Consider the following 23990-nt stretch of genomic DNA (forward strand, 5'->3'; position numbering starts at 1 on the left):
CCCGACGGGTTCGGGCATAGTTTTTATCATTTGAATCGGGGCCGGGCTCGGACTTGCGTTATGACTTGCGCGGTAAATGAGCGATCATGTGATGCGTTTCGATCTGCACGAGACAGGTGCAAAAATGGATGCTAAGGAGGTGAAACGGATGCCATATGCACACATTTGAATAACGTCAGGCTGCAAATGGGTTCGGCCTCTACAAAGCTGTTAATCAAAACAGGCCGGGCTCGGGTCGAATTCTTATCGGGCCCGGGCCAGGTCAGGCCTGACTTCTAAGGCCCGTTTCATGCCTTAGTGAAATGATCAACCTGAAGGCAGAGCGCCATTCAAAGGGAGAGCAGCGGTGGTTAAGCGAGCTAGAGAGCGAATGAAGAGAAGGAGCGGCATTACGGCCAAATACTACCGGATGCGCCTCGTTCCACTTGTGCCGCGGTCGCGTTGTAGCCAATGTTTCAAACCCCAAACCCATTCAGAAGCAGGGTGTCTGATCTGGTTGGCCGAGAATACACGGCTGCTCGATTTATGACAGACAAATTCAGAATCTGTTTGATTTTCAAAATAAAATGCCTCGTGCAAACTTCCAATCGTACTACGTAGCATATTTACATATTCAGAAGCACATAAACCAGAAAAATGACCAAATCTGAGCAAGTTAACAAAGTCTAGTGGTTTGAAGCCGCATGGAGAACGTACCAAATATGCTCTTAAGCACAAATCAACACTTCCTCAGCACCGTGCAGCTCCGCGAGAGGGTCCCGCATCGTCAGGTTTTTGTGTGAATGCAGCCAAACTTCAGCCTGGCTGCTGTGCCTCTCTGCTCTGCATGGAGTGTGTGTGACGCTCAGCCCCACCCTCAGTCAAACAGACACCACAGATCTGCAGGTGACGGAGATGTAGTGAAATAATCCTTGTCGCTACATGTTCATAGAGAGTATAGAGCGGCATTTGAATGCTAAGCTGGTACGGCCTTAGTAATTAGTTACAATTAGTGCTTTGACCCGCCGTCTTTGTGTAGCGTTGAAAGATTTGGGGAGCAGATCTAAAATATTAAAGGGACCAAACATTTACCACACATAATTACAGTTTAATCCTGTTTCTAAATGGGAAAAACATCAGTGGAAAACTTCAAAGTCGGCTCAGCATTAACAATAAATTAGCATTAATAAAGACAAAATGCGAAGTTAAGCAGCACGTGACCGGACTGTGTTTACAGCTCGACGAAGACGGGACGAGAATCATGTCCGCTGTCCTCCAGCTGTTGGTCAGCCGATGACAAAGCTGCTCACTGGCTGTCTGAGAACGACGCGCTGCAATGAGTGAGATTGTTTATAATGATACTCCCTCGACAAACCCATGTTTGGACACGCACAGAGCTTATTAACCAAACAACAGCCCAGACTTTCACTTTGGCCAATCCGCACATTAGGTTTTGCCGGTGGCACTACTCTCTTCTCAGCCGGTGAGGACTGCAGCCTAAACCTTTTTTTTTTTAACCTCGCACGACTTGGTAAGACCACGGGCTATAATCAATATCACAACTCTGCGGTTTGATAATTGCACTCTTTGAAATACAAAAAAAAAACGAGAGCTTCTATCCCTTGTTACTGTTTCTTTGAAAAACCTGATCTATAATGTAGAGTTGTGTTGTCAGAGCCTGCGATAGTGTTTGCGTGGATACAGAGCAGAGAGGATGAATCTCGTGTTCAGAACTTTAATTAAAACCAGCAAAAGCGTGAGTTTGATTTCAGTTTAATATGATGATAATGCAAGAGAATCTGTGTTTAAAGGTCCGCTGTGTAACATTTAGTGGTCTCTATTTCCCAAATATGGGATATAATATTCACAATTCATAGTTTTCTTTAGTGAAGTGAGGGGTATTCAGTCTGCTGTCGGACACGTCAAAAACAGCAGCTTCACAAAGTGTTCACTTTTGCACAGTTAATTGTCCTTAATAGTTTAATTTATCCTAAATCCATAAATGCAAACGTTGAGCACCCCCAGAGCTTTCGGTTTGGCACTCCACATGGACCTCAGGTGCGTCTCCACCTGTGGCAAATTGAGTAGATTAGACGCGATTTAGAAAGAACACATCTGCGTTTGTCAATTCCCACAACTCACCAAAAAGCCTCTCCGTAGACCTCCCCGATCAATCTTTGACTGTTCCCAGGAGAACAGCGTCTGGAAACACCTTCCTATAGCTGGACACCCCCCAGAGCTCACTAACCTGGCAAGAAGGGTCTCCTCAGTCAGGGAGCCGAGTGGAAGAACCAGCAGGATGGACAGTCTGTCTGGTCTCTGAGGTCAGAGAGGATCAAACAAGTCACTCCTGAGTAAAAGACACCCGACAGGAGACATCTGTGGACCTCATCCAGTCTGAGTCTGAGAGGATACAGCAGGAAGAAACACAGGAGGAACTGGACAAAGTCTGTACATTAAGATTTAAAAGGCTTTCTTTAATGAAGCTCTATAATGTTTCCACTAAAGGACTCCATGTTTTTAATAACTGCACCACTCCATCAGATGGAAATCTTTCTAGATATCTGATGCATCATGATCCAAACCAAAAGTTAACGGTGAAGTTTTTTATTATTATTATTATTTAAAAATCACAATTAATTTGCGCACTCAGGCGGAATATGCTCGGCATTAGAAGATTTAGACAGAGATCTACCTGCGCTCTGTTCTCTGGTTTCTATGAAGAAATGTCACGCAGTCTTTGGCGATTACGATTCATCATTTAGGCGACGTGGTCGAGGCGTTTCCGAGGTTAACATCGGCCAAAGGCGAGCCAGAAACTGCCACGTGACACTGCTTGGCATTGCGTACGCATCTTTCAAGCCCCTTTCTGTGCATAAACGCTGCAGCACCTTGGTTACTAAACTGAAATGTAAAGAGAGGTTTAGACTAGTGAAAATAAATGTGAAAGCCACCCTGACAGCCCTGTCTGTGCTCCACATATCCAACATCTGAATAAAGCCAAACTAAGGGGTGAGAAACTGGCAGATTTAATGATGAGCATGCATGTTCCAAAGGTTGACGGTATGTTTTTTTTGTTTTTCCCACGAAAGTGAGGCGGACCATGACAGACGAACTCCGTCTCCGGACGTCATCATCCTGTCAGACAACGAGGCGTCCAGTCCCAGAACGACTCCTCGCCCCGAGGAGCGCCTGCACCAGGCCAACCTGGACATGTTCAAGGTAAAAGATCTACCCGCGTGACGCGTCGGGAGTCACGTCTGTCGACCTTAACGTCTCTGTGGCGCTGGATTAATCAGCATGATGAGTGCGTTAATTGAGACATTAAAGATGTAGAGCGCGCACAACGGGGGCCTCGCCGCGTAGAGCGATCTGTGGCACGTCACATGGAAAATCATAACTGATTATAAAATACATGAGAGGTAATCCAACCTGTGAATAAACACACACACATTTCTTTAACTCCTTTTATTTAAATGTGTGTTTAGGCAGGCTACTTAGCTCAAAGGTGTGTAATAAGTTAAATTAAATTTGCCATCTGGATACCACGTGTCACTGTGAGTGTGTGTGTGTGTGTACATATATCTATATCTGTGTGTGTGTGTGTGTGTTCCAGGGTAAGACAGGAGAGGAGAGGCAGCAGATGATCAAAGCTCTGAGAGAGGAGCTGCGTCTGGAGGAGGCTCGCCTGGTGCTGCTCAAGAAGCTCCGACAGAGTCAGATGCAGAAGGAGAACGTGGTGCAGAAGGTCAGTGCTGCTGATAACACACACACACACACACACACACACACACACACACACACACACACACACACACTCTCTGAACTTTACTGATGCAACACAGTGTCCAGCAGTGTAACCAGTCTGTCTGTCTGCTGCTAGAAAATACTTAAGAATAATGTTGAAGTTCTTTAACTTTTACTCGAGTATTTCTGTTGACTAACTTTGTCTGACAGCTGCTCAGATAATTAATACAAAATATAATCAATTCACAAATCAGGATATATGTTCATAGATTAAGCTACCCAGCGGTATATAACGCCCGGACAAGCTTCACCTTTTTACCTTTTCCCTCTCACTGCTACCATCATGACTGAAGTTATAACAGCAGCGGAGTCGGACAGGAGTTCACACAGGAGCCAGGTTTATTCCTAAAAAGATGATTTATATCCTGAACGGAAGCGGCTCAGGAACCAGAGCTAATTTAGTGGAAACTCCTCGTCCACACGTCTCTTTCTAATAGTTCCTGTTCGGAGCCCAGACAGCGGCGTCTTTAAACTTTTACCTGCCCTTCTTCTTCCACTGCTGGGAATAATTCATGTAAACCATAAACATGCCTCCGTACAACACGTCGCACTCAGCTTAGTGTTTCATATCTTTGATTGTGATCCTGACGTCCGCTTCGTCTTAATGCACATTTCTTTATATAAAGATCAAATCATATATGCCGATCACTGGTCTTCCAGTCAGCTGGACATCTCCCCGGCTACCCAGCTTTTGTTTCAAAACAAACTCCATGGTGCATCTTTGATGCATGATAGTTTTAGATTGATTTTAAAAAGTTCATGATCACCATGAAGGATTAATATCAGCCCTGTAATGCCCCGACCTGACAGACACGGGGTGTTAGGAAGCTGTCGTAGTGGACAACTCATGTTATCCTGACCAAAAGATAAATTATCTGTCTTCTTCAGCCAAGTTTGACGACTTCTTATACACGAGGAGCTCCGGTGGAAGTGTAATGTCGACCCTCAACACCAGAATCTTTCTAGTTTTATATTTTTTTATTCCTATTTCATGTTTAATTAGTTTCCAGAGTGCGTCTGCTCGCTTCAGTTGAGATATTATTAGTTTCTGTTGTAGTTTTTTATTGTGATTTGGAAAAAAATCATTCACAGTAACTAAAATGTTTCTTCACATCTAGTTGTAGTCAACTACATGAACCCGTAACCTGTGTACGTCACACAAGATGTGAAAGACGGCAAGCTGTGATTGGTCAGGGTCAAACAGGATTATAACTCTGACTTCCTCTGACCGTCTCTGTCTCAAAGACTGATCCCACATCGACACATCAAACTGTTTTAAACGAATATGTGATCAGTATGAAGTATCACCTGAGCTGTTAGTTAGGTTACACTGTTGATGTGCTGTCGTTGGTCACTCGCAGGTCCCGGTGGTCCAGAACGCCGCGTCCTCTGTGCAGCCTCCTCCCATCCACAGCTCTCCTGGCCTGGGGAAGCTTCCCGTGAGGCCGGGCCTGCACAACCCAGAGCCCCAAAACCTCCGCACTGCACAGGTAACCGCCTGATTTGTACACCCGCAGAGTGAGGGTGCGAATCACTCCCGACTTCCTCCTCCTTAAAAAGCAGCGTAGAGACGGGTTCAGCTCTGGTTTACACTGACTCATGACTCCGAACTGAAGAGGCACAGCTTTGATTATCTCCAATCTGTGTCGCGTCTTTGTGTTTGTTGTTTCCCTTCTCGTGGCCTTGAATCCAAATGAGTAATTTATGTGCGTGTGTGTGTGTGTGTGTGACCAGAATATGTTCTGAAGTAGAGGCACATTACTCAAGCAGGTTTTATTTTAAAGTCTGCCCGCTACTTCAGCAACATTATTAGTCCTGAGTGAGTGCGGTGGGGGAAACATAGCTCGCTCTCAAATTAAAGGGCGACTCCACTCCACCGACTAACCATGACCGGGCCGCTGGTCGCACACCAGACAAACAGCCAAGTCTGAGAAAATAACTCCAGAAAACCCTGGAGGTGTGGAGTCTGAAGGGGAAGATGTTAACCCTTTGAATTGTGGGAAATGTAGTGTGGTCTAGTTTAGACTTTCTCAGCGTTTTGACTATATTTGAATAAGATCTGTTAACGGGACAGCAAGTCCTCGTTGAAGCTTGATTTTGGGAGAGAGCTGTGTATTTCTGTCAGTCTCGACTATTTCAATTAAATTTGACTCCTCACACTCTCGGCTCGGACTCGACCTAAAGTGGTCTTCTCGACTACAACCCTTGAATTTAGTTTGGACGAGTTCCAACAAAGAAAAAAGGAAAAAATAACGAAGGAGGTGAGCGTCATCAATCCGAAGCCTCGAAGGTCTCGTCGGCTCGGTTTATTTAAAGATTTTCCTCGGCCCTCTGTCGAATAAGGCCTGTTGTGTGTGTGTGAGAGAGGACGGAGGTTTGCAGAGGATGAATGGGTTCGTAGAAGGTCCCGCTCTGATTATGAGACGGCCTCCTGCTGGAAGCCTTTGTTCTGGAATGACGTAGCCTCGCTCCTCCATTACATGTTGAGATGGTATTAAAAATTCAGCAGATCTCTGTGGTTATGGATGGTTCTGCATGTGTGTGAGTGTGTGTGTGTGTGTGTGTGTGTGTGTGTGTGTGCGAGCTGGATTGTCTTATCAGCTTGTTTTGTATGGATGGTGATGTTCTGCCTGGCTTGTTGTCCGTCGACTCACCGAGCAGCTGCTGCCCTCTGCTGCCCGCACCGTGAATAATCTCCGTCCACGACACTGACACCAGATCTGTGTACGTGAAGGGAGGAAGTCCCTCTGTAATATGGACGCTCACTAAAGCAACGTCCACCTTTCATGGAGGTTACAGTGTGTTAAATATTAAAAAGAGTCTATTTTATAATGTTTCAAACGGACTTCATCATGATTTAGACTTAAACATGTTGATCATATTATCACATGTGGACGATTCATCCGATTCTGCTTCCTAAAATATACAAGTCAAATAAAACTGGATTGTTTCTCACGGTGTTACCTCTGCGTGAGAGCGAGCTCGATGCCGTCCAACGCACACGTGAACTGGAAACATACAGATCATCACAAATAAGCAAATATTAACCTGGTCTAAACATTATGTAGATAGATGAGATCATGAGATGAGGAAATCACGTTTCTGTCATTTAAACAAGGCTGCACATACATTATGAAAATGTAATTATTTAACTTTAAACCGCTTTTTCTGTTCTTATTGATAAAAATATACAAACTATGGGAGTAACAGTATTATAATAATACTATTTATTAATATGTTAAGGGGAAATGATACAAGTATACGCAGCTCTGGTTGGTTTACATCCCGACACGTCAGATACGGTCTGAAAAATCTACAAAGAAGTCAAAAAGTTTTCTGAGTTTTGAGTCGATAAATGTGTAAATATCTAGATACTGTTACACGTCTCATCCTGCTGAGCGTCAACATCTCGGGTCCACGCTGGTTTGACGATCACATGACATTAAAGAAGCTGTCGGCGTGTACGGTGCACTGCAGCCAACGAAGTTAAACACACAAGGTAATCTGGGATTACGTACTTAAACACACCTGTGTCTGCCTGTGCTCCTCGCTGATGTTCCAGTGGAACTTCAGGTAACGCCGTAATGTTCAGGTGATCAGGCGCTTCTCATGTTTGTACATGGTCCCAACAAAGATTATAACCTGCAGGGTAGAACCTTTTTATATATATAAGCAAAAGAAAGATCCTGACGTGCACAGGAACAGGTGTGATGTCACTCCACAGGAGGACAGACCAGACTCTGAGAGACACTGAGACAAGGACGTACGGGGATGTACAAAATATTAGAAACCCCTCACACAGGTCCGTTCATTAACCTCCTCTTTGTTTTGTTTTGTTTTATTTCCTGTAGGGTCACACAGTCATCAGGTCAGCAGCCAATGCCAACCTGCCGCCCATGCTGATGTCCCAGCGAGTGATCGCCCCAAACCCCGCTCAGCTGCAGGGCCAGAGGATCTCCTCCAAGCCCGGGATGTCTCGCTCCAGCTCCAGCATGGCCAATCCAGTCAGCTACCAACAGGTAATGGAGTCATTATTACCGAGGCTGGATCACTGCTCTCCGAGCTCTCTGCTGCACGACGCAGCGATGTTTCATGAATCGTGAGAGAGAGAGAGAGTGAGAGAGAGCAGCGCATCCAGTGGAGTCAGTATCTGATGCAGTGTATCCGCAGCATGCTTTACTTTGTAAATCTACAGTACAGCTGTTCACTGCCGTCACACCGAGCCAAAGAGAAGCCAGGCTCTGTTCCAGGAGTAAGAAAAGCTCTTTTAAAAGTCACATTCAATCACTGAAACTGCAGCGGAACAACACAGTTTTCCTCAGCACTCATACGGTCACTCTGTTTGCCTAAACAGTGATGTGTGTTTCGTGTTGTCGCCGCATACATTTACATTCAGTCATTAAGCAGCTTACAAAGCGAGGAAACAATCGAGGTACAGTGTGACGAGGACGGCAGTAAGTGCTGCTCTTATGGAAACAAGCGACAGTTGTAGAGACGGAGAGATTCATCATGTCCGGTTGTTGGTAAGTGTTGGAGAGGAAGTCCTGGAGCTCTGCAGGAGGTTTTTGAAGGTAGATCTGGTCGGACAGGGAACGATCGGACTGTCCTGAGCGTACGGGTGGCAGAGCAAGGCGTCGATCATTGCAGGAGCACAACGAGGTTACATGCTGCATCCGTGAATGCCTCACACAGGCGTATGTCACTGCCCGACTGTTGCGCTCCTCCACCTGCTCTGCCGCAGTCCAAACTTTTCTCGTCTCTTGTTCCCCGTTGGTTGAACGTCCTACCAGTTCTTACCAGATCAGGGGCGTCCCTCTCTACCTTTAAAGACCTCCAGCTCTTCAGAGAGGACCACTACCAACAACTGGACATGCTAAATCTACGAACCTCCAACTTTTAGTTGACATTTTAGTAGGACAGTTGTCAGGACGGAGCTCCGTGATGCTAGAAGTTGAGTGCTCTCATTTCTTTTCTCCCCTCCCACAGCTCTACAGGAGCGGGAACATCTCGGTTAAATGAACAAATAAATGATTCCACATTTCTTTTTGTGTGTTTCCGGTGACGGCAGCGTCAAAATGTGACTTCAATCTCCCCACAGGCCAGCCAGCAGGTGGCGGCTTCCCAGCGCTCCGGCTCCAGCGCCATGTACATGAACCTTGCCCACATGCAGGCGGCGGCAGCAGCGGGAGCCGGCGGGGTTGCGGGTGGCCTAGGCGGAGCTTCGGCCGTCAGCCCGTCCACCATGTCCAGCTCGGCCAGCGGAGGAGTGAGCTCCATGGCCGACCAGGCCAGCAGCCAGGCGGCGGCCAAGCTGGCCCTGAGGAAGCAGCTGGAGAAAACCCTGCTGGAGATCCCTCCACCCAAACCCCCCGCCCCACTTCTCCACTTCCTGCCCTCCGCCGCCAACAGCGAGTTCATCTACATGGTGGGCCTGGAGGAGGTGGTGCAGAGCGTGCTCGACAGTCAGGGTAAGCGTCGCTTTTCAGAGAAAAAAACGACTCCAAACGAGGTCACCCGGGCTTCACGCGGTCTCCTCGTTGTCTCCTCTGTAGGTAAACTCAGAGGGACGCTGGCCCGCATGGAGCCTTTCTTCTGCGCCCAGTGCAGAACTGACTTCACCCCGCACTGGAAGCAAGAGAAGAGCGGGCGAATCCTCTGCGAGCAGTGCATGACGTCCAATCAGAAGAAGGCTCTGAAGGCGGAGCACACCAACAGGCTGAAGAACGCCTTCGTGAAGGCCCTGCAGCAGGAGCAGGTCAGCAGCACGCCGCCTCCTTTTCAGAGCTTAAAAAACCGTACATGTGTAATCCACGCGAGGTCTTAAACGATGCCTTTGCCTCCCATCTCAGGAGATCGAACAGAGGCTGCAGCAGCAGGCGGCCCTCTCTCCCAGCTCGGCCCCTACAGGCCCCAACGCCTCCAAGACTGACACCATGATCCGGCATCATGCCCTCCGCCAGGTACACGTGCGTCAACTTTAATTTACTACCGAGCAAATCTATTAAACGTCATTGCAAACACGTCCTAACCGAGCGTGTTTGGAGCAGATCTCTGCAGCCTGCGCTTGATAATTGATTAAATCCATTAGCTGTGTAACTGACGCCGGAGTTAATTGGACGCGTGTGTGTTGTTGCTGATGTCCTCAGGCTCCCCAGCCTCAAGCCTCCCTCCAGCGAGGTCTGTCCAACTCGGCGCGAGGCGTCCTGTCCAACTTCGCCCAGGCCTCCCAGCTGTCAGTGGCCAGCAGCCTCATGGGAATGACTAGTGCCAAGCACTGTGGCAGCGGAGGCAGCAGCAGCAGTAGCAGCAACAGACTGCAGCACGACAGCCGTCGCCAGATCTACAACATCCCAGGTACGTACTGTGGTACGTACAAGCGAATCCCCCCCGTGCGCCTGATTCACAAACTGTTTGATTTAATGTTTCTAACAACTGATGTCTTTCACGAGCTGAAACACTGAAGAGTCTAAACTATTACATTTACTAACTGATAAGATGTTGAATAAAAGAGAGAAGACGCCTGACTCTGCTCTGTTAGAGCCACAGCGACGAGTTCACTGTCGTCCTGTCATCGGGTTACACCGAGAAGCTGCCACACGAGTGTTTGTAAGAAGACGACAGATTCGTAAAAGTCAGTTCAGCACGCTGACCTCTCAGTGTGAGCTCAGAGTCACAAACCCCCAGACTGAAAACACAGATTCAGATTCATAATTCTGCATATTGTAGCTGGTACTGATCTATTAAAGTTTGTCCAGATGGTTCAGGTAACAACACTACATGCACTGTTTTTACTTACCTGAAACTTTCCTACTTCCAGGTCCTTCCTGCATTTGCACTGTATTTTCAGCCATGCTCGTATAGTAGTAGTAGCCGTAATAAATATACTTAATAGCAACATGTAGTGTGAGGGCTAAAGCCAAATTTCCAACCCTGCACGTCTCTGTGACGTCATGTTTTGATCTGCACAGACTTCAGACTCCACCAGAAGCATTTAGACTCGGTTCTTTAGCTCAGGTTTAGTCTTAGTTAGGAGTTAATTTGCTGTGTAGTTAAGTTGTTTCCCTTTTTTACGATTAGGAGACTGCACAGGGTGTTTTTTATTTTAAAAAATTGACAGGCTTCTCTCTAGTGGAACATCGAGGGAATGGATTTATTTTAAAAACATTACATCGTCAAAATATTACAAATTTTCCTCGACCGTCTTCTGGGCACGCCGCGGCACAAACATGTCGTAGCCGTGCCCGGTAGAGTAAAAGAAGCCCGACTCTTTCGCTCTCAGTCGCTGAGTCGTTGGACCTCACGCTGTGTTTCTTTCTTTCTGTGTCTCGTCTTCTCCCTCGCAGGGTTAAATATCGCCTATCTGAACCCAGCGGCGGTTGGAGCCCACAAGAGCTCCAGCTTAGCGGACCGGCAGAGAGAGTACCTGTTGGACATGATCCCACCTCGATCCATATCGCAGTCCATCACCGGACAGAAATGAGCCCCGCCCCGCCCAACCCTGCCCTCCTCTTCTTCTGAAGCCACCACCCCTTCCTCCCTTCCTCCCCCCTCCACACCCTCCTCCTCCTCTTACCCCCATACTGAAGCACTCCCAGATCAACCAACATCCCCCCCGACTCCCACCCACCCTCCTCCCCCCATCGCATGCAGTGCCTGTCCGTGTGCCTACCTTTAAAAAAAAGAAAAAAGAAAACCCATGAGAAACCCACCAAGTCGGACAAAGACACTAAACTGTCAGTGCATCTCAAATGTTCTTATTATAGTAAAAATCTTCTTCGTCAGCGTTAACGATTATAATTCCCATTATTATCGCTGTTGGTAGCACTATTATTATTATTATACCTGCAACTACCATTTTCGCTTCAGTTACTATTACTCATTATGCTTTTTTTTTGTTTTTCTTTTATAAGTGTTTGGTCCATTTCTTTTTTGTTTTTGTTTCTCCGCTGTCGTCTCCTTTTTTTACTTTGGGGAGTGACGGCGAGTCATCGTAGGGCCGCGTTTAGGCCGCAATCATATAGGACTTCTTTTTCTCTCCACTCGATTTTTATTTTCTTTTTTTTTATTAGACGTGACTATTGCTAGTAACAGAAGATCAACAGGGTGCATTCTGGTTGCTATGCAACATAAAGTTTTAACAAAAAAGCTTTGTAAAAAGTGTTAGCTCGCTAACTTGAAGTAACAAAGTGGAAAATACTGATAGGAACGACGACGACGACAAAAAGAAGAAGAAACACGCGCACACAGACAATATTAAGTTAGTGACTGCTCTGCTTGCTCTTGAAAAGAGGATGAAGAGCGCGTGGAGAAGGAAGCAGGCGGAGGTCGACCTTCGACCCCGGAGTTTCTCGTGGACGCCCGCCCGCCACCATCCGAGCGAATTAACTGGAAATGACACAAAGGCGAAGACGTGTACAAAAAGAGAATCCTATGTGATCGCAAGTTGTTTTGTTTTTGTTTTCCTTTGCTAGTCGGCTCCCGCCATCCTCCATCGAATCTTCATTTCAGACGTCAGCTCCTCCTCTGTTACACTTTCTTTTTCTCTTTTCAAAACCCGTTACCAAGGCGGACGGACGGACGGACGCGGGGTCATACTGTAAAGTTGTGCTAATCAGGACCGACAGACAGACGCAGCGACGTCCCCCCGAACCTGCCACCCACCTTCAGCGGAAACCAGCAGTCGACACGGACTCCAGCCCGAGACCGACGGGAGCTTGACAAAAGGCGCCGAAAGGATTGGTCGTCTACAAACGATGGTCTCCGGTTCCATCTCATCTCACTTACCTGCTCCTCCCCCTTAAACCCCTTCTCCACCATGCCCCTCCCTCCCTCCTCTTCCTCCTCCTCCTCCTCCTCCTCCTCCTCCACCCCCCTCGATACCTTTGGGTTAACCAGTATGCACAGACTGAACCCTTTTTACCCAGCAGCTCCTTCTTCGGCATCAACGTTCTTTGGAGAAAAAAAAAAAAACAAACTCACGATCTGAAGGGTCGGAGCCACATCTCGTGTGCGTCCGAAACGTCCCGCAGATTTAATTGTATCTACAAACCTAGAAGAAATCTGGGTTTCCTTTTCTTGTTCTATTTGGGTTTTTAAGATTTGTTTTCCTCCTTCTCCTCCTCGTCCCCCACGACGACGAACCTCCCCCCCCTCTTCTTCATTTGGTTTATTTCTTTGTCTTCTTTTGTTTTTTGCGGCGTCTCCTGATGAAACGGTGGCGTACCTGAGAGGTATCAGCCGCCCGGAGACGATAATAATCAACATAGCTAAAAACAGAAACTATTGAAATATCTGTATGGATTATGTATAGATACCTAGCTTCAGAGGAGAGAGAGAGAAGAGAGAAAACAAAAAAAAAAGGATGTGGATTATATCTTTTATGGGAGAGAGACATGGATCAATCATTGTGTGCATGCTCTGCACACAAGTCGCCTCACTCCAGAGGAGCACTTTGCATATTTCCAATTGGAAAAAACATGTTTTTGTTTTTGTTTTTTAAGAAAAAGGATGTTACAGTTGAGAGCGGCTGAGGTCTGGATGCCGACCAACCAACTCCAGAGAAGTCAGGCGGAGACGTCTTTACGAGTAATTGTGGGATTGCATCGAGGTGTCGTTTTTAACTTGCCAGTGTTGATCTCTGCAAATGTCGGACCAGCATCAGTTACAGGGTGCCGCTGACTCGCGGTCTGGAGAACCCCCAGCAATAACTAGTCAGTTTGAAAGGTCCCAAACTTAGACCTGACCCAACGAAGGCTCACTCAACGGTAAGAGTTTAGACCCCAAGAGAACAATCGCTCATATTGGCGTAACCCCACAACAACAACGTAACGTGCACTAAACAAACGCGTCGCCGGTTTCCTCGGTTTGCAGTAGCTCAGGCATTTCACAAAAAGCAGTGTTCAGTCAGCGTGCAGTATTATTCAGAGAGCGTGGCGACACAGGAGGCCGCGAAGGCGTTTCAGACTCCGAGGGAGACGCAAAACGATTCGAGCTTCAGCTTTACAAACGCGTCTCAGGCGGGCTGATCCGTGTCAGGAAGGAGCACAGAGGTCAGGTCAAACACGCCGTCTGGCAGCCGTGTTGGATTCGTTCGGTTATTGGATGCGTCTGTCGTGTTTATCTTTGAGTTTCCGTGCAGTCCATTGGTTGTTTTTCACTTATCTTGTAAAAGTCTGTGCAGAAATCTGCGTTCGTCTTAATTTAGCACTTCTAAAGCTGAGTGAAGTCTCAGTCTCCGGTTAAAACTCTTTCGAACAGTGGCAATATTTAAAACGTGTTTTAGCTTCTCACCAAAGTAGTTACAATACTACTCTAAAATAGTTAAAATACGGAGAGCACTTCACGTCAGAACTGGTTAGTTTTTAATCGGAACATAAATACTCAGAACAAAATTTAAATTTAAACGTTTTAACACAACTGTCTTTTGTTGGGTGACTTCGTTTTCTAACTCTTCACTTTTACTGTAATGTTATAAATTTATCCTATCCTCAAATAATACGGAAGCCCCGAGCGGTCAGACGTTCATTCATACATTTTATTTCCTTTTCTTGTATTTCTGAGTTAATTTTTTTTTCGAGATAAATCATTGCAGGAAACATTCAGTGTAGCAATGTCAGAGGAGCAGGAGCAGTGATTTAATATACGAAACTACTTTAGTTTTCTCCAGATCTTGAAATAATTATGGCATTATCTCGGAAAAACAAAGTGAGATCTCGAGGAAATTATCCCATCATCTCCTGAGAGAATAAAATGTATGAATGTTCGTCCGCTTCGGGCTTCCGTATAATGCGGCTCCACCACCAGGTAGAGAGATTTGGTTTGTGTTTTTTATTATTTAATCCAGCCCGGCTGTCAGACGGAAAATCAGTTTGAGGAATCCAGACCGGCCCGTCAGCGCATCCGACGACTAACAGCCCGGAAAGACTTTTGGGCCACGACTATGAAACTACCTAGGATTAGATTCAGAGACGTAAACTGACGTTTACACTTAAAAAAACATCGTTTTTTTTTATTATATATAATAAAAAATATATAGAAAAAACATGAATCAATTTTCCCTTTTTTGGTGAAACAGTTGGATTGGATGTAGAGATATATTTTCATGTGTTTCTAACGTCTGGGGTAAAAAGAAAAATTCCAAAAAAAAACCAAACAAAAAAAAGATTTTTACAGCCACTCACGGTTTTAATTTAAAAAAAAAAAAAAACATGCATCTCCTTTTTGCTGCCAAGCCGAAGTTTAAGAAAGGTAAAGACAAAAAATAATTAAAATAAAAAAAAAAAAGCTCCTGTCTCTCTTTGCTCTTTTTGCAGATGCATCCACACACCTTTGTATTTGGACTGCAGGTTCTTTTCAAAATTTCAATTTTTAGATTTAAAAAAAAGAAAAAGTCACTTCTTCTTTTTTTTTTTGTTTTTTTGTTTATTTTTTTGTTTTTTTTCTGACGTCTCGATTGAGTTCACTTTTTTTTTTGTTTCCTTTCTATTGCAGTTTAAGAAAAAACAAAACAAAAAAAATTAAACAAATGTATTGACTATGAAATAAATGACACGATATTTGCTAGGTTTGAAGTAATAATGACTTATTGTACATAAGCATTTTTTTTCCTCCCTTGTACTGAAAAAAGAAATTAAATGGTTGTATATTGTGTAGAAAAGCAAACAAAAAGCCATGAATATTGTGAAGCTTGTCATTTCGTTTTGTGATCACTGTGTATTATTGTGTAACAAATGTGCAAAATGTTTGGGATTTCTTTTATTTTATCCCTCTCTCCACGCCCTTCCTCCTCCTCCACCTCCTCCTCCTCCTCCTCCTCTGCTTCTTGATCTCCCTGGATGCATTTCGCTTTGGTTTGTGGACTGCTTAAGAGTTTGCAGGAAAGTGCTCACTGGTTCAGACAGACGGTCGAACGGAGACGTCTGAATATTTTATTTTGTTTTTGTTACAGAGTCGTTTCCTCGAGATTAAAAAAAAAAAGCACTTTGAATGTTTCACTGTGTCTGTCGGATTACATGGACGCGAACTCCTTTCCGAACTGATGACGGACTGGTGTTGGTTTTCTTTTTTTGCAAGTTTGCTACAAATCATGCATCATTCAGGCGAATGATCCTTGTGGCAACAACCCAGAGTTTCGACCCTGACCTCCTGTCATTCTTCAGCTGTCGACTTAAACAATCAAGGTTCAGAAGTTTAGGATAAAATGTTGCTGGACAGATGAAGAATGAAAAGTAGGAATGTCTTGGAGTCGATTCTGGAAAGAGAGATACATGATCTGTATGCTAGAGGGAGTAAGTGAGAGGATATTTGTAATTTTAAGGGACCTTTAAATTCGAGTGTTTTAATGAATGAGAAGATGTAAAAAAAAACACAAGAAATAAAGGAAAATATAAGTGGACGGCGAGGAACGATCAGTCGTGTCTTGATTTGTGGTAAATGAGCTTGAACGTCGGTTTTATACAAAAAGTTTGGCACTAAATTTTCCCTCCATGTTATGATCTTACATCAGTGAAACTTTGGTCTGATCTTCTTTAAGATGTTTTTGTTTTTTTATTTGAATCCTGAATCAGTGATCGCTTTTTTTCCTTACGAACGCGTACGGTCCTCGAACAGTTTGGCTTTATCTTCTTATTTAGTTGTTGTTGCTTAATGCAGGGAAACATTTTTAATTGCAAAAAAAATCAAAAAGTTTTATCCAGTTTTTTTCAATTTTACCTGTAGAAGCGTTTCTTTCTCTTTATTTTTTATTTTTGCATAATGTTTGACAATGTTTGAACTAAACATCTGGGGGGGGGAGAAGCAGAAACAGACGACGATGAAATCGACCGAGACTGATTAAAAGTCTATTTTGTTTTGCTTACATCAATCCTGACCTTTTGCACATACTTGATATTTAACGGTCTTCAAAAAAGTAAAAGAAAATAATGCTGTTTGAATACTGCCAGTTGATTGACAATTATGCATTGATTGAAAAAATAAGCTAATTTTGGAGGAAATAACTTTGTAATATTTATCTCTTGCAAGCTATGTTTAATAAAGGTTGAAACAATTTGCTTCCAAGTGTGACTTTATTCACGTTTCTGTCGGGACGGGAAGACGCCCGGCTGTTTTTTTGGATACTCAGGACTCTATGTAGACTTTTCTTTTGTGTCTCCCCCAAATTTATGAAAGTGAAATATGAAATCTGGTCAGTCTTGTCAAGCTGTAAATATTTTACAGGCGACAGAATTGGGTTCAAAGTTTATTTAGTGCTGAATAAAAGGTGAGTATTTTTACTCGTAAGTCCAGGGTGTGCTCTGCCTCCTCTCACCTGATCTCAGGTCGCCTCCAATCCCCCACGACTCTGATCAGGGTTGTGGAAATTTCTCTGCTGCTGGTGAAGAATGAAATAGAGACTTCTGACGGCCGACAAGGTTTTATTTTCTTTGCAAAGAAAAGGTCAATCAACAAGCGAGCGGTCAAAGATGAAGAAAGGGGAAACCTGAACATTTATACTCCTTTCACATCCCTTTGTCTTCTGCAGGTATTGGCGCCGACCACCTTCTTGGTGTGTTTTACACCTGAGGTATCCTGCAGGATCTTGTATTTAGGTGCAAAGTTGAGTCTAGGCATCACAATTCACAAAGACATAAGGAGCTGGTATCTTATGTTAAGAAGTAGGGAGGTTGTGCGTCTCTATTAGGAGTAGTGCTGTAGTCAAGACCACCAAGACTTTGTGGGGTTGATACCAAGTCAAGATCAAGACTAAACAGTGTATAGTTCACGTAGGTCATGTGTAGCTGATGAACTTGTCAGATTTGATTACAGAAGACTTGTTGGACATCCAGACAGCCGTCATTGACTTATATGAAGAGGTGAGTTAGTTAGTTAAGTTATTGAACAATTCATCAATGTCCCCACAACCTTGGTCTTGAAATAACGTTCTGATCTTCCGTACTGTAACACTTGGATGGTTTTTCAAGGCTCCTTCTTGAACTTGACATTCAACTTCGCCTCAAAGTTCCTACAGCAGCCACTAGGTGTCAGGACGAAGCAACGATACGTCAGCCGTGTTTGCAGGCTGCTTGTGGTTTCCTCTCAGCGTTCTGAGGGCGAACACACCACTGACACCAGGGTCGACTGAACTGACTCGGATTTGAAGCATTTCGACCACATTCAATTGTTACGCTTTAACACAGAGGAGAAAGGGTTAGAAACCCACCAACCCGCACTCGATGCATCGTCATTTTTGCAAATATATCGTAAAGAAAGTGAGCAGGGTGGATGAGTTGCAAGTGTAAGGGCTTCAGGGCTCGTGGGAAACTATAGGCGATGAACCAGAGTGGCAGAGTTTCACCTCACACACCCTCACACACCCTGATGTTTGAGTCAGCTTGGCCGCATCCATGTGGACGCTCCTAAAGATCCTAGAAAAGGAGTCACACCACGATAAACAGACCACAAACCTTTATCTCTGGTCTCCTTATCTTCTTTTGTAGGAGCTTTTGACTTTGTCTTCCTCAGCAGATTGAGTTTGCTGAGTTGCCTCATCTTATTTGGTATTTTCAGCATGACTTTTTCTTATTCACACCCTCGGACCATTTACGGTCTCCAGCTCCCCTGGCCCTCACGTTGACCTTGTTGACCAGAACGAAACATTGTACAACTGTGCAGCAATTCGAAGAAGCGAGAAAATGTCATTTCTGTCTCAGCAGCATTCAAGTATCTCCCACACACGGCATGTGGTTTTTCATCTGGACTGTAAAAGAAGTCAAATCAGCATTTCTCCACCTTCTTCTTCCCTTTTTCTCGTTTAGTTTCTCCACACAGGGTCAGGAGGTGAAATTATGTGGGTGCACACACCGTGTTGTTTTCTATCAAACCTACAGTAGGATGAGATGATTATTAAAACGTTGGCTTCCAGAAAGTCTCCGGGCATCAGCGCTCAAACTGTGAGGAGCTGCATTCATATAGAGAAGAAGACCTTTCGCAACACGGGACATAGATTTAGGTTTATTGCATATCGTGGATGAAGATGAGCCGAGATGATTTGCTGCAGGAGTGGAAGGATGAGGGGTGGAGGGATCAATCAGGGTCGTAGTTGGATGAAGGAGTTTGGAGATGGACCGGACTCTTTGTCGCTCTACGGGAACTCCAGTGTTTCCTGTATTTGAACGAAAAAGAGAGAGAACCCATCGATTATTATTTTATAGCACTTTTGTGCTTCACACAATAACCGACCCAGTCCATTATGAACGAAACACAAACCGAGGAAGCGATACCTCCTCCTTATCTTGCAGCGAGAAGGGGAAAGAGAAAAAAGAAAAAGAGGAAGTGAATAAGATAAGGTGTGGTGTTCAGGTCAAATCTGAGCCGGTTTAAAACTTCATAAAATCATAAAAAATGTTTTTTTTCCTCTGGTTGCCTCAAGGATTATGTTCATCCGTTAGATGGGAAACATCCCCGTGAAGTGAACACCAAAGTAAGAGGGCAGAAACTAAAATAACACCAGGGTTAAAGTGCAGAAACGGGATGGGAATCAAGGCGCGGTCTTAATTCAACATTTGCTGATAACAAATGAACCTTTAACAAAGTCGTTACTTCTTCATCCATTCATCCATTTTCCTTATCAGGGTCACAGGAGGCTGGAGCCAATCCCGGCTTACTATTGGGCAAGAGCCAGTTTTCACAGTGATACATCGAGACAAACAATTCATCATTTCCAGTTAACCTTCTAAGTGCATGTTTTTGGACTGTGGGAGGAAGCTGGACTGTTAACATGTGACCAGATCGTACGTCAAAGCTTCAACCATAACTCTACTACTACTACTGCTGCTGCTGCTGCAGCTTTCCAAGAACGCTCTGATGTTATGTGCATGTCAGCTTTGGTGCCAAGTTAACAGAGGATTAGCTAATGCTCAGAGAAACTTAAAAACAATCTCCAGTTGCTAGATGACGTGATTATGTGTGTGGACGCACTTCAGATGAACAACAGCGAGACTAAACAACAGTTCTGTACTGAGATCTAAAAAACACAGACTACTGTCAGAGATGATAATGCACTTTTGATATGCTTTATTATGTCTGACTGAAGCAAACGTCTTCATGTTTGTGCTCCTCAGTTTGCTTCTGATAATAAATAATAAAAAAAAGTGTCTCCTGTTTGTTCAGGTCTTTCTGTCTTTCTGGGCCACAGGGTGTCATGTGACCGTGGTATCAGATCAAGTCCCAGCACAGACGTAAGCCAAGCAGCAAACCGACGTGGCTGTGAAATGAAGCCGAGGTTTGAAGAAAGTGCCAAAAAACTGCAGTTCCTCGAACGTCCACTTGAGGCTGGCTGCAGAACAGCTGAGGAAATAGTGTTTTAGTTTTTCAGCGGGGGGACTATTTTCAGCAGCGGATTAATCCAGGATATTTTAGTAAGTATTTGTGGGGTGAAGGAACATGTGGTGCAGTTCCTCAAACGTCCACTTGAGGCTGGCTCCAGAAGTGAGTCAGTCTCCATAAGTCCCCATGTTCAAATGACTTTACAGCAGAAATAAACATGTTTACAGCCTGGTACAAAAAACAGTTTTGGTCTCTGTAGCTAATTTCCCCGTTCATGACAACTGTACTGAGGGTGAATTTATATACAACTCACCTGTTCAGGTTATATTAAGGTTTAAAGTTATGAATAATTAACATGACTGCACGGATACGACGTCTATTCTTTATACTGTCAATGACCCAAACATGCAGAAATGGTCTCATCTGATTCTGAACAAGACAGGAGGCAAGTCTGATTGAATTTTCCTATATCTATCCTATATAGTATTTCTATTTCCAGACAACATGCATATAGTTTCAAGGATTTTTCCAGGAATTCCAGGTGCTTGCTTCACTTTGATCAAACACTTTCGAATGCGTTTCCTTTCCCCGTGCTGCGGTGCACGCTGAAGTGAAGTCTTCAAACTCTGAACACAGAAACACAAACAGCTGCACCTCCGTCCGTCCGTCTGTGCATGAGACAAAAACACATTGCACAACAACACAAAGGCTGTCATGTGACCCTGTGGTGTTAGCTGTAAACAGCATGTCTGAGGATGGCGGTGTTTCACTTTAGTGCGAGACGTGACAGTGGGCGCGGCCTAGGCTCTGTGGAACGCTGTGGAATGAGTGGAACATGATGTGCTCTCTCTGTTTACCTGCTTCAAGGACAAACCACACAGCTGGAAGACGAAAGACGTGCACGAAAAAAACACATTTCTGACCTCACTTATCTGCTAAAAACAAAACACAACTCAGACTTACAAATGAGATGCAAGTTATTCTTTTTTTAGTTTGCTTGTGCCAACTTTTACATCTTGGATTGAACCTGTTTGCACCATAAACAGAAGAAAACATGGATGTAGTGTGCGTGACCTATATGTTTATGTGAGTGTGGAGGGCTCTGGCCTCTGCCGGGTCCCGCCTGAGCTAAAAATGGGTGAAGTCGTGGAGCACGGGTTGATTAAGCTTAATCAAGCTCGAACGAGCCATCTGTAACAACACCTATGTTTGTCTCAGTCAGTATCATCACTATCAATAGTGTAAGATAATTGCATAACTGTGATTAACCCTGGTACAAATATTTATCTTGTAAAAACAGGGTCAGCTTGCTTTTGTTCAAAAACAACGCCACCAAGATTCTTGTGGCCAAAATGACACACACAGACGAGCCCCCGGCAGTTTTTTTGGCCAGCGATCACCATCACAAACATGTTGTAATAACTGCTAGTGCATCAAACATGCCACTCTTTGATTTCCATAGATGTGACAGACGCATATGCCCACGCTGCTTTGTCCCAGGAAAGGTCGAGATTGCCTCTGGGGAAGTCGCCGTTGCTGCACAAAGTATGAGGAAACTGTGCAGAACCCTCTCGGAAACAAAGACAAAGACGATTGACTGACTCTGACCCCATGACTTCACTGAAGCCCTCATGCATCCGGTGATCCGATGTCACATGTCTGGGCTTCACTCTATTATCGCTTGTCTGCTTTAAGCAAAGTCTTGTGCTTGCAGCAGCTCCTTGCTATATTCATGGATCCTGATGTCAACTACTCACCTATATGGACGCCAGACTTTTGGGGGTTTGTGTGGCTGGAACTGTGACAAAGCAATGTCAGAAGTAGTTTGCTCAGTTTTCATGGAAGTGTAGACCTGATTCTGAACACTTGTAGGACTCCTTATCCATGTTGACTTAACAGCCGAGGTAGACAGTTCAATCTTGACCAAACAGCAGCTGACAAGCATGTTGGCTTTGAGTCAGGATAATAAATGGACAGATGTGTTTTCAACTTTCGGGGCTTGGCACGATGTTTTAGTCGGACTAGCACCATCTTTTACATGACCTTGTGTCTCTCGGATCACGTGATGATCGTGCATACCACCGGTATCTTTCCGCAATTTGGTCAAATAAAACCTGACCATGAAACTTACAGGAAGCATGACTGCTACACATCTGTTTAAAAACAGCTGACAAACAGTTGCTGAGGTTGCAGCTTTAGCTCGGGGGGAGGACAGAGTCTCCAAACATCACTATGCACCGGTACAAAAACCAGTTTTGGTCTCCATAGATACATTTTAAATTATATTACGACTTAAAGTTACTAGGCTTTATTCAGCTCCACCCACGCTTCACAGCTTTGCCCAATCTTGGATTAGATAGCAGACGTATCCATTTCTATTTTGCTTGCCACCTCTTGCCACCTATAATTAGATAAATAAACGCTGATCATAGCTAATAAACAGTCCTGCGGTTAGTCGGAGGGAGGAGCTTTAGGAGATTGCGGTTAGGTGGAGGTCCTCCTGTCCTCGTGGTGAAACTTGTTTTGCACTTTGTTTGCTGAAGGTGCAGCCAAGACATTCCACACTCCCTCAGGCCTGTGCGTGCACACACACACGTACACACACACAACACACACACACAACAAGATCTGCAAGAATCTGTTTTATTCAACCTTAACCTGCTTCAATTCTAACGAACATCTGTGTGTCTGTGCACGCTCCGTCGTCTGCTTTTGGCTGTGTTTTCATGTGGGGAAGGTAATTGGAGCTGTGTGCAGGGTGAAGAGGATGCTGGCTGTATGTGAGGGTGGAGAAACTGAACGAAGGTGTGTGTGTGTGTGTGTGTGTGTGTGGGTGTGGGTGGTGGAGGTTTGTTGTTGATCCATTTCAGTGCTGGAAGGTTGTTTTTCAGTCTGGGCATGCTCAGACTGTTCTGCAAACGGAGGACGGTTAATGTTTTCGACTGGAGAGAGAGAGAGAGAGAGAGAGAGAGCTGCCCTCAGGATACAGCAGGAATTAGTTTTTTAAGGATGATTGACAGTTTATTGTTTTTATGACAGACAAGGGATTTACAAAGGTTTAACAACAAAAATAACAACATCAAGTTGACATGGAGCAAAAAAAAAGTGAAAGGAAGAGTTACTAAATGTTTCCATGACCACAGACTTAAAAGAAAACTACACATGTACACATAATAACATATATAATTATATAGTATTACTTATTTTTTACTTGATTACTTTTAAAGGTCCCGTATTTGACACTTTTCTGGTGTTTCATTTGACTATTTTGAGCTCTTCTGATTGGCCGACTGTGATGGAAAAGCCAGAACAACCTCAGGTAACAAATTGTACTCTCCCTGGATGGTGGGCCTGCAGTTCCTCAAACGTCCACTTGAGGCTGGCTCCAGAAGTGAGTCAGTCTCCATAAGTCCCCATGTTTCACAGCAGAAATAAACATGTTTACAGCCTGGTACAAAAAACAGTTTTGGTCTCTGTGGCTAATTTCCCCATTCATGACAACTGTACTGAGGGTGAATTTATATACAACTATCTATATTATATATATTATATATATATATATTATTATATATATATATATATATTATATTATATATTATTATATGTCGGTATTCCATAGGCTTACCTACAGACATATGAAAAATTAAAGTATAAGGTCAGTAATTTACTAAAAGAGCGGGTCGCTGTAGTTTTTAGTAAATATCAGTCAAACAGAAGAGAAAATGGATTTTTTGGGGACTATTTGAAACAGCGGATTAATCCAGAGATAGTGTATTTGTTGGTGTATGTGAGATTGAGTCAAACTAAAGACGAATGAATGCGAATAAATGTTGAACATGTGGTGTAGCCAAGTGGCAACAACTGCAGTTCCTCAAACGTCCACTTGAGGCGCCCTCAGAAGT

General features: G+C 44.3%; 1 protein-coding gene across 5 annotated transcripts in view; it reads left to right on the forward strand.

Annotated features, from left to right (window-relative positions):
• Positions 1–16828, forward strand: part of gatad2b (GATA zinc finger domain containing 2B) — a 45161-nt gene extending 28333 nt beyond the window's left edge. For 2 of the 5 annotated variants that reach the window (XM_010748418.3, XM_010748422.3), the window contains 9 exons: positions 3072–3201; positions 3596–3727; positions 5148–5276; positions 7638–7805; positions 8885–9254; positions 9339–9541; positions 9636–9752; positions 9933–10152; positions 11130–16828. In XM_010748418.3, coding sequence (XP_010746720.1) covers positions 3072–3201; positions 3596–3727; positions 5148–5276; positions 7638–7805; positions 8885–9254; positions 9339–9541; positions 9636–9752; positions 9933–10152; positions 11130–11266 — 1606 coding nt within the window. In that variant the 3' untranslated portion in view covers positions 11267–16828. The remainder of the gene's footprint in view (positions 1–3071; positions 3202–3595; positions 3728–5147; positions 5277–7637; positions 7806–8884; positions 9255–9338; positions 9542–9635; positions 9753–9932; positions 10153–11129) is intronic. The other 3 variants (XM_027286203.1, XM_027286202.1, XM_027286204.1) reach the window with 3 other exon arrangements.
• Positions 16829–23990: the final 7162 nt, after the last annotated feature.

Source organism: Larimichthys crocea, chromosome XIII (assembly GCF_000972845.2).
Source record: "Larimichthys crocea isolate SSNF chromosome XIII, L_crocea_2.0, whole genome shotgun sequence".
NCBI classification, from domain to species: Eukaryota; Metazoa; Chordata; class Actinopteri; family Sciaenidae; genus Larimichthys; species Larimichthys crocea.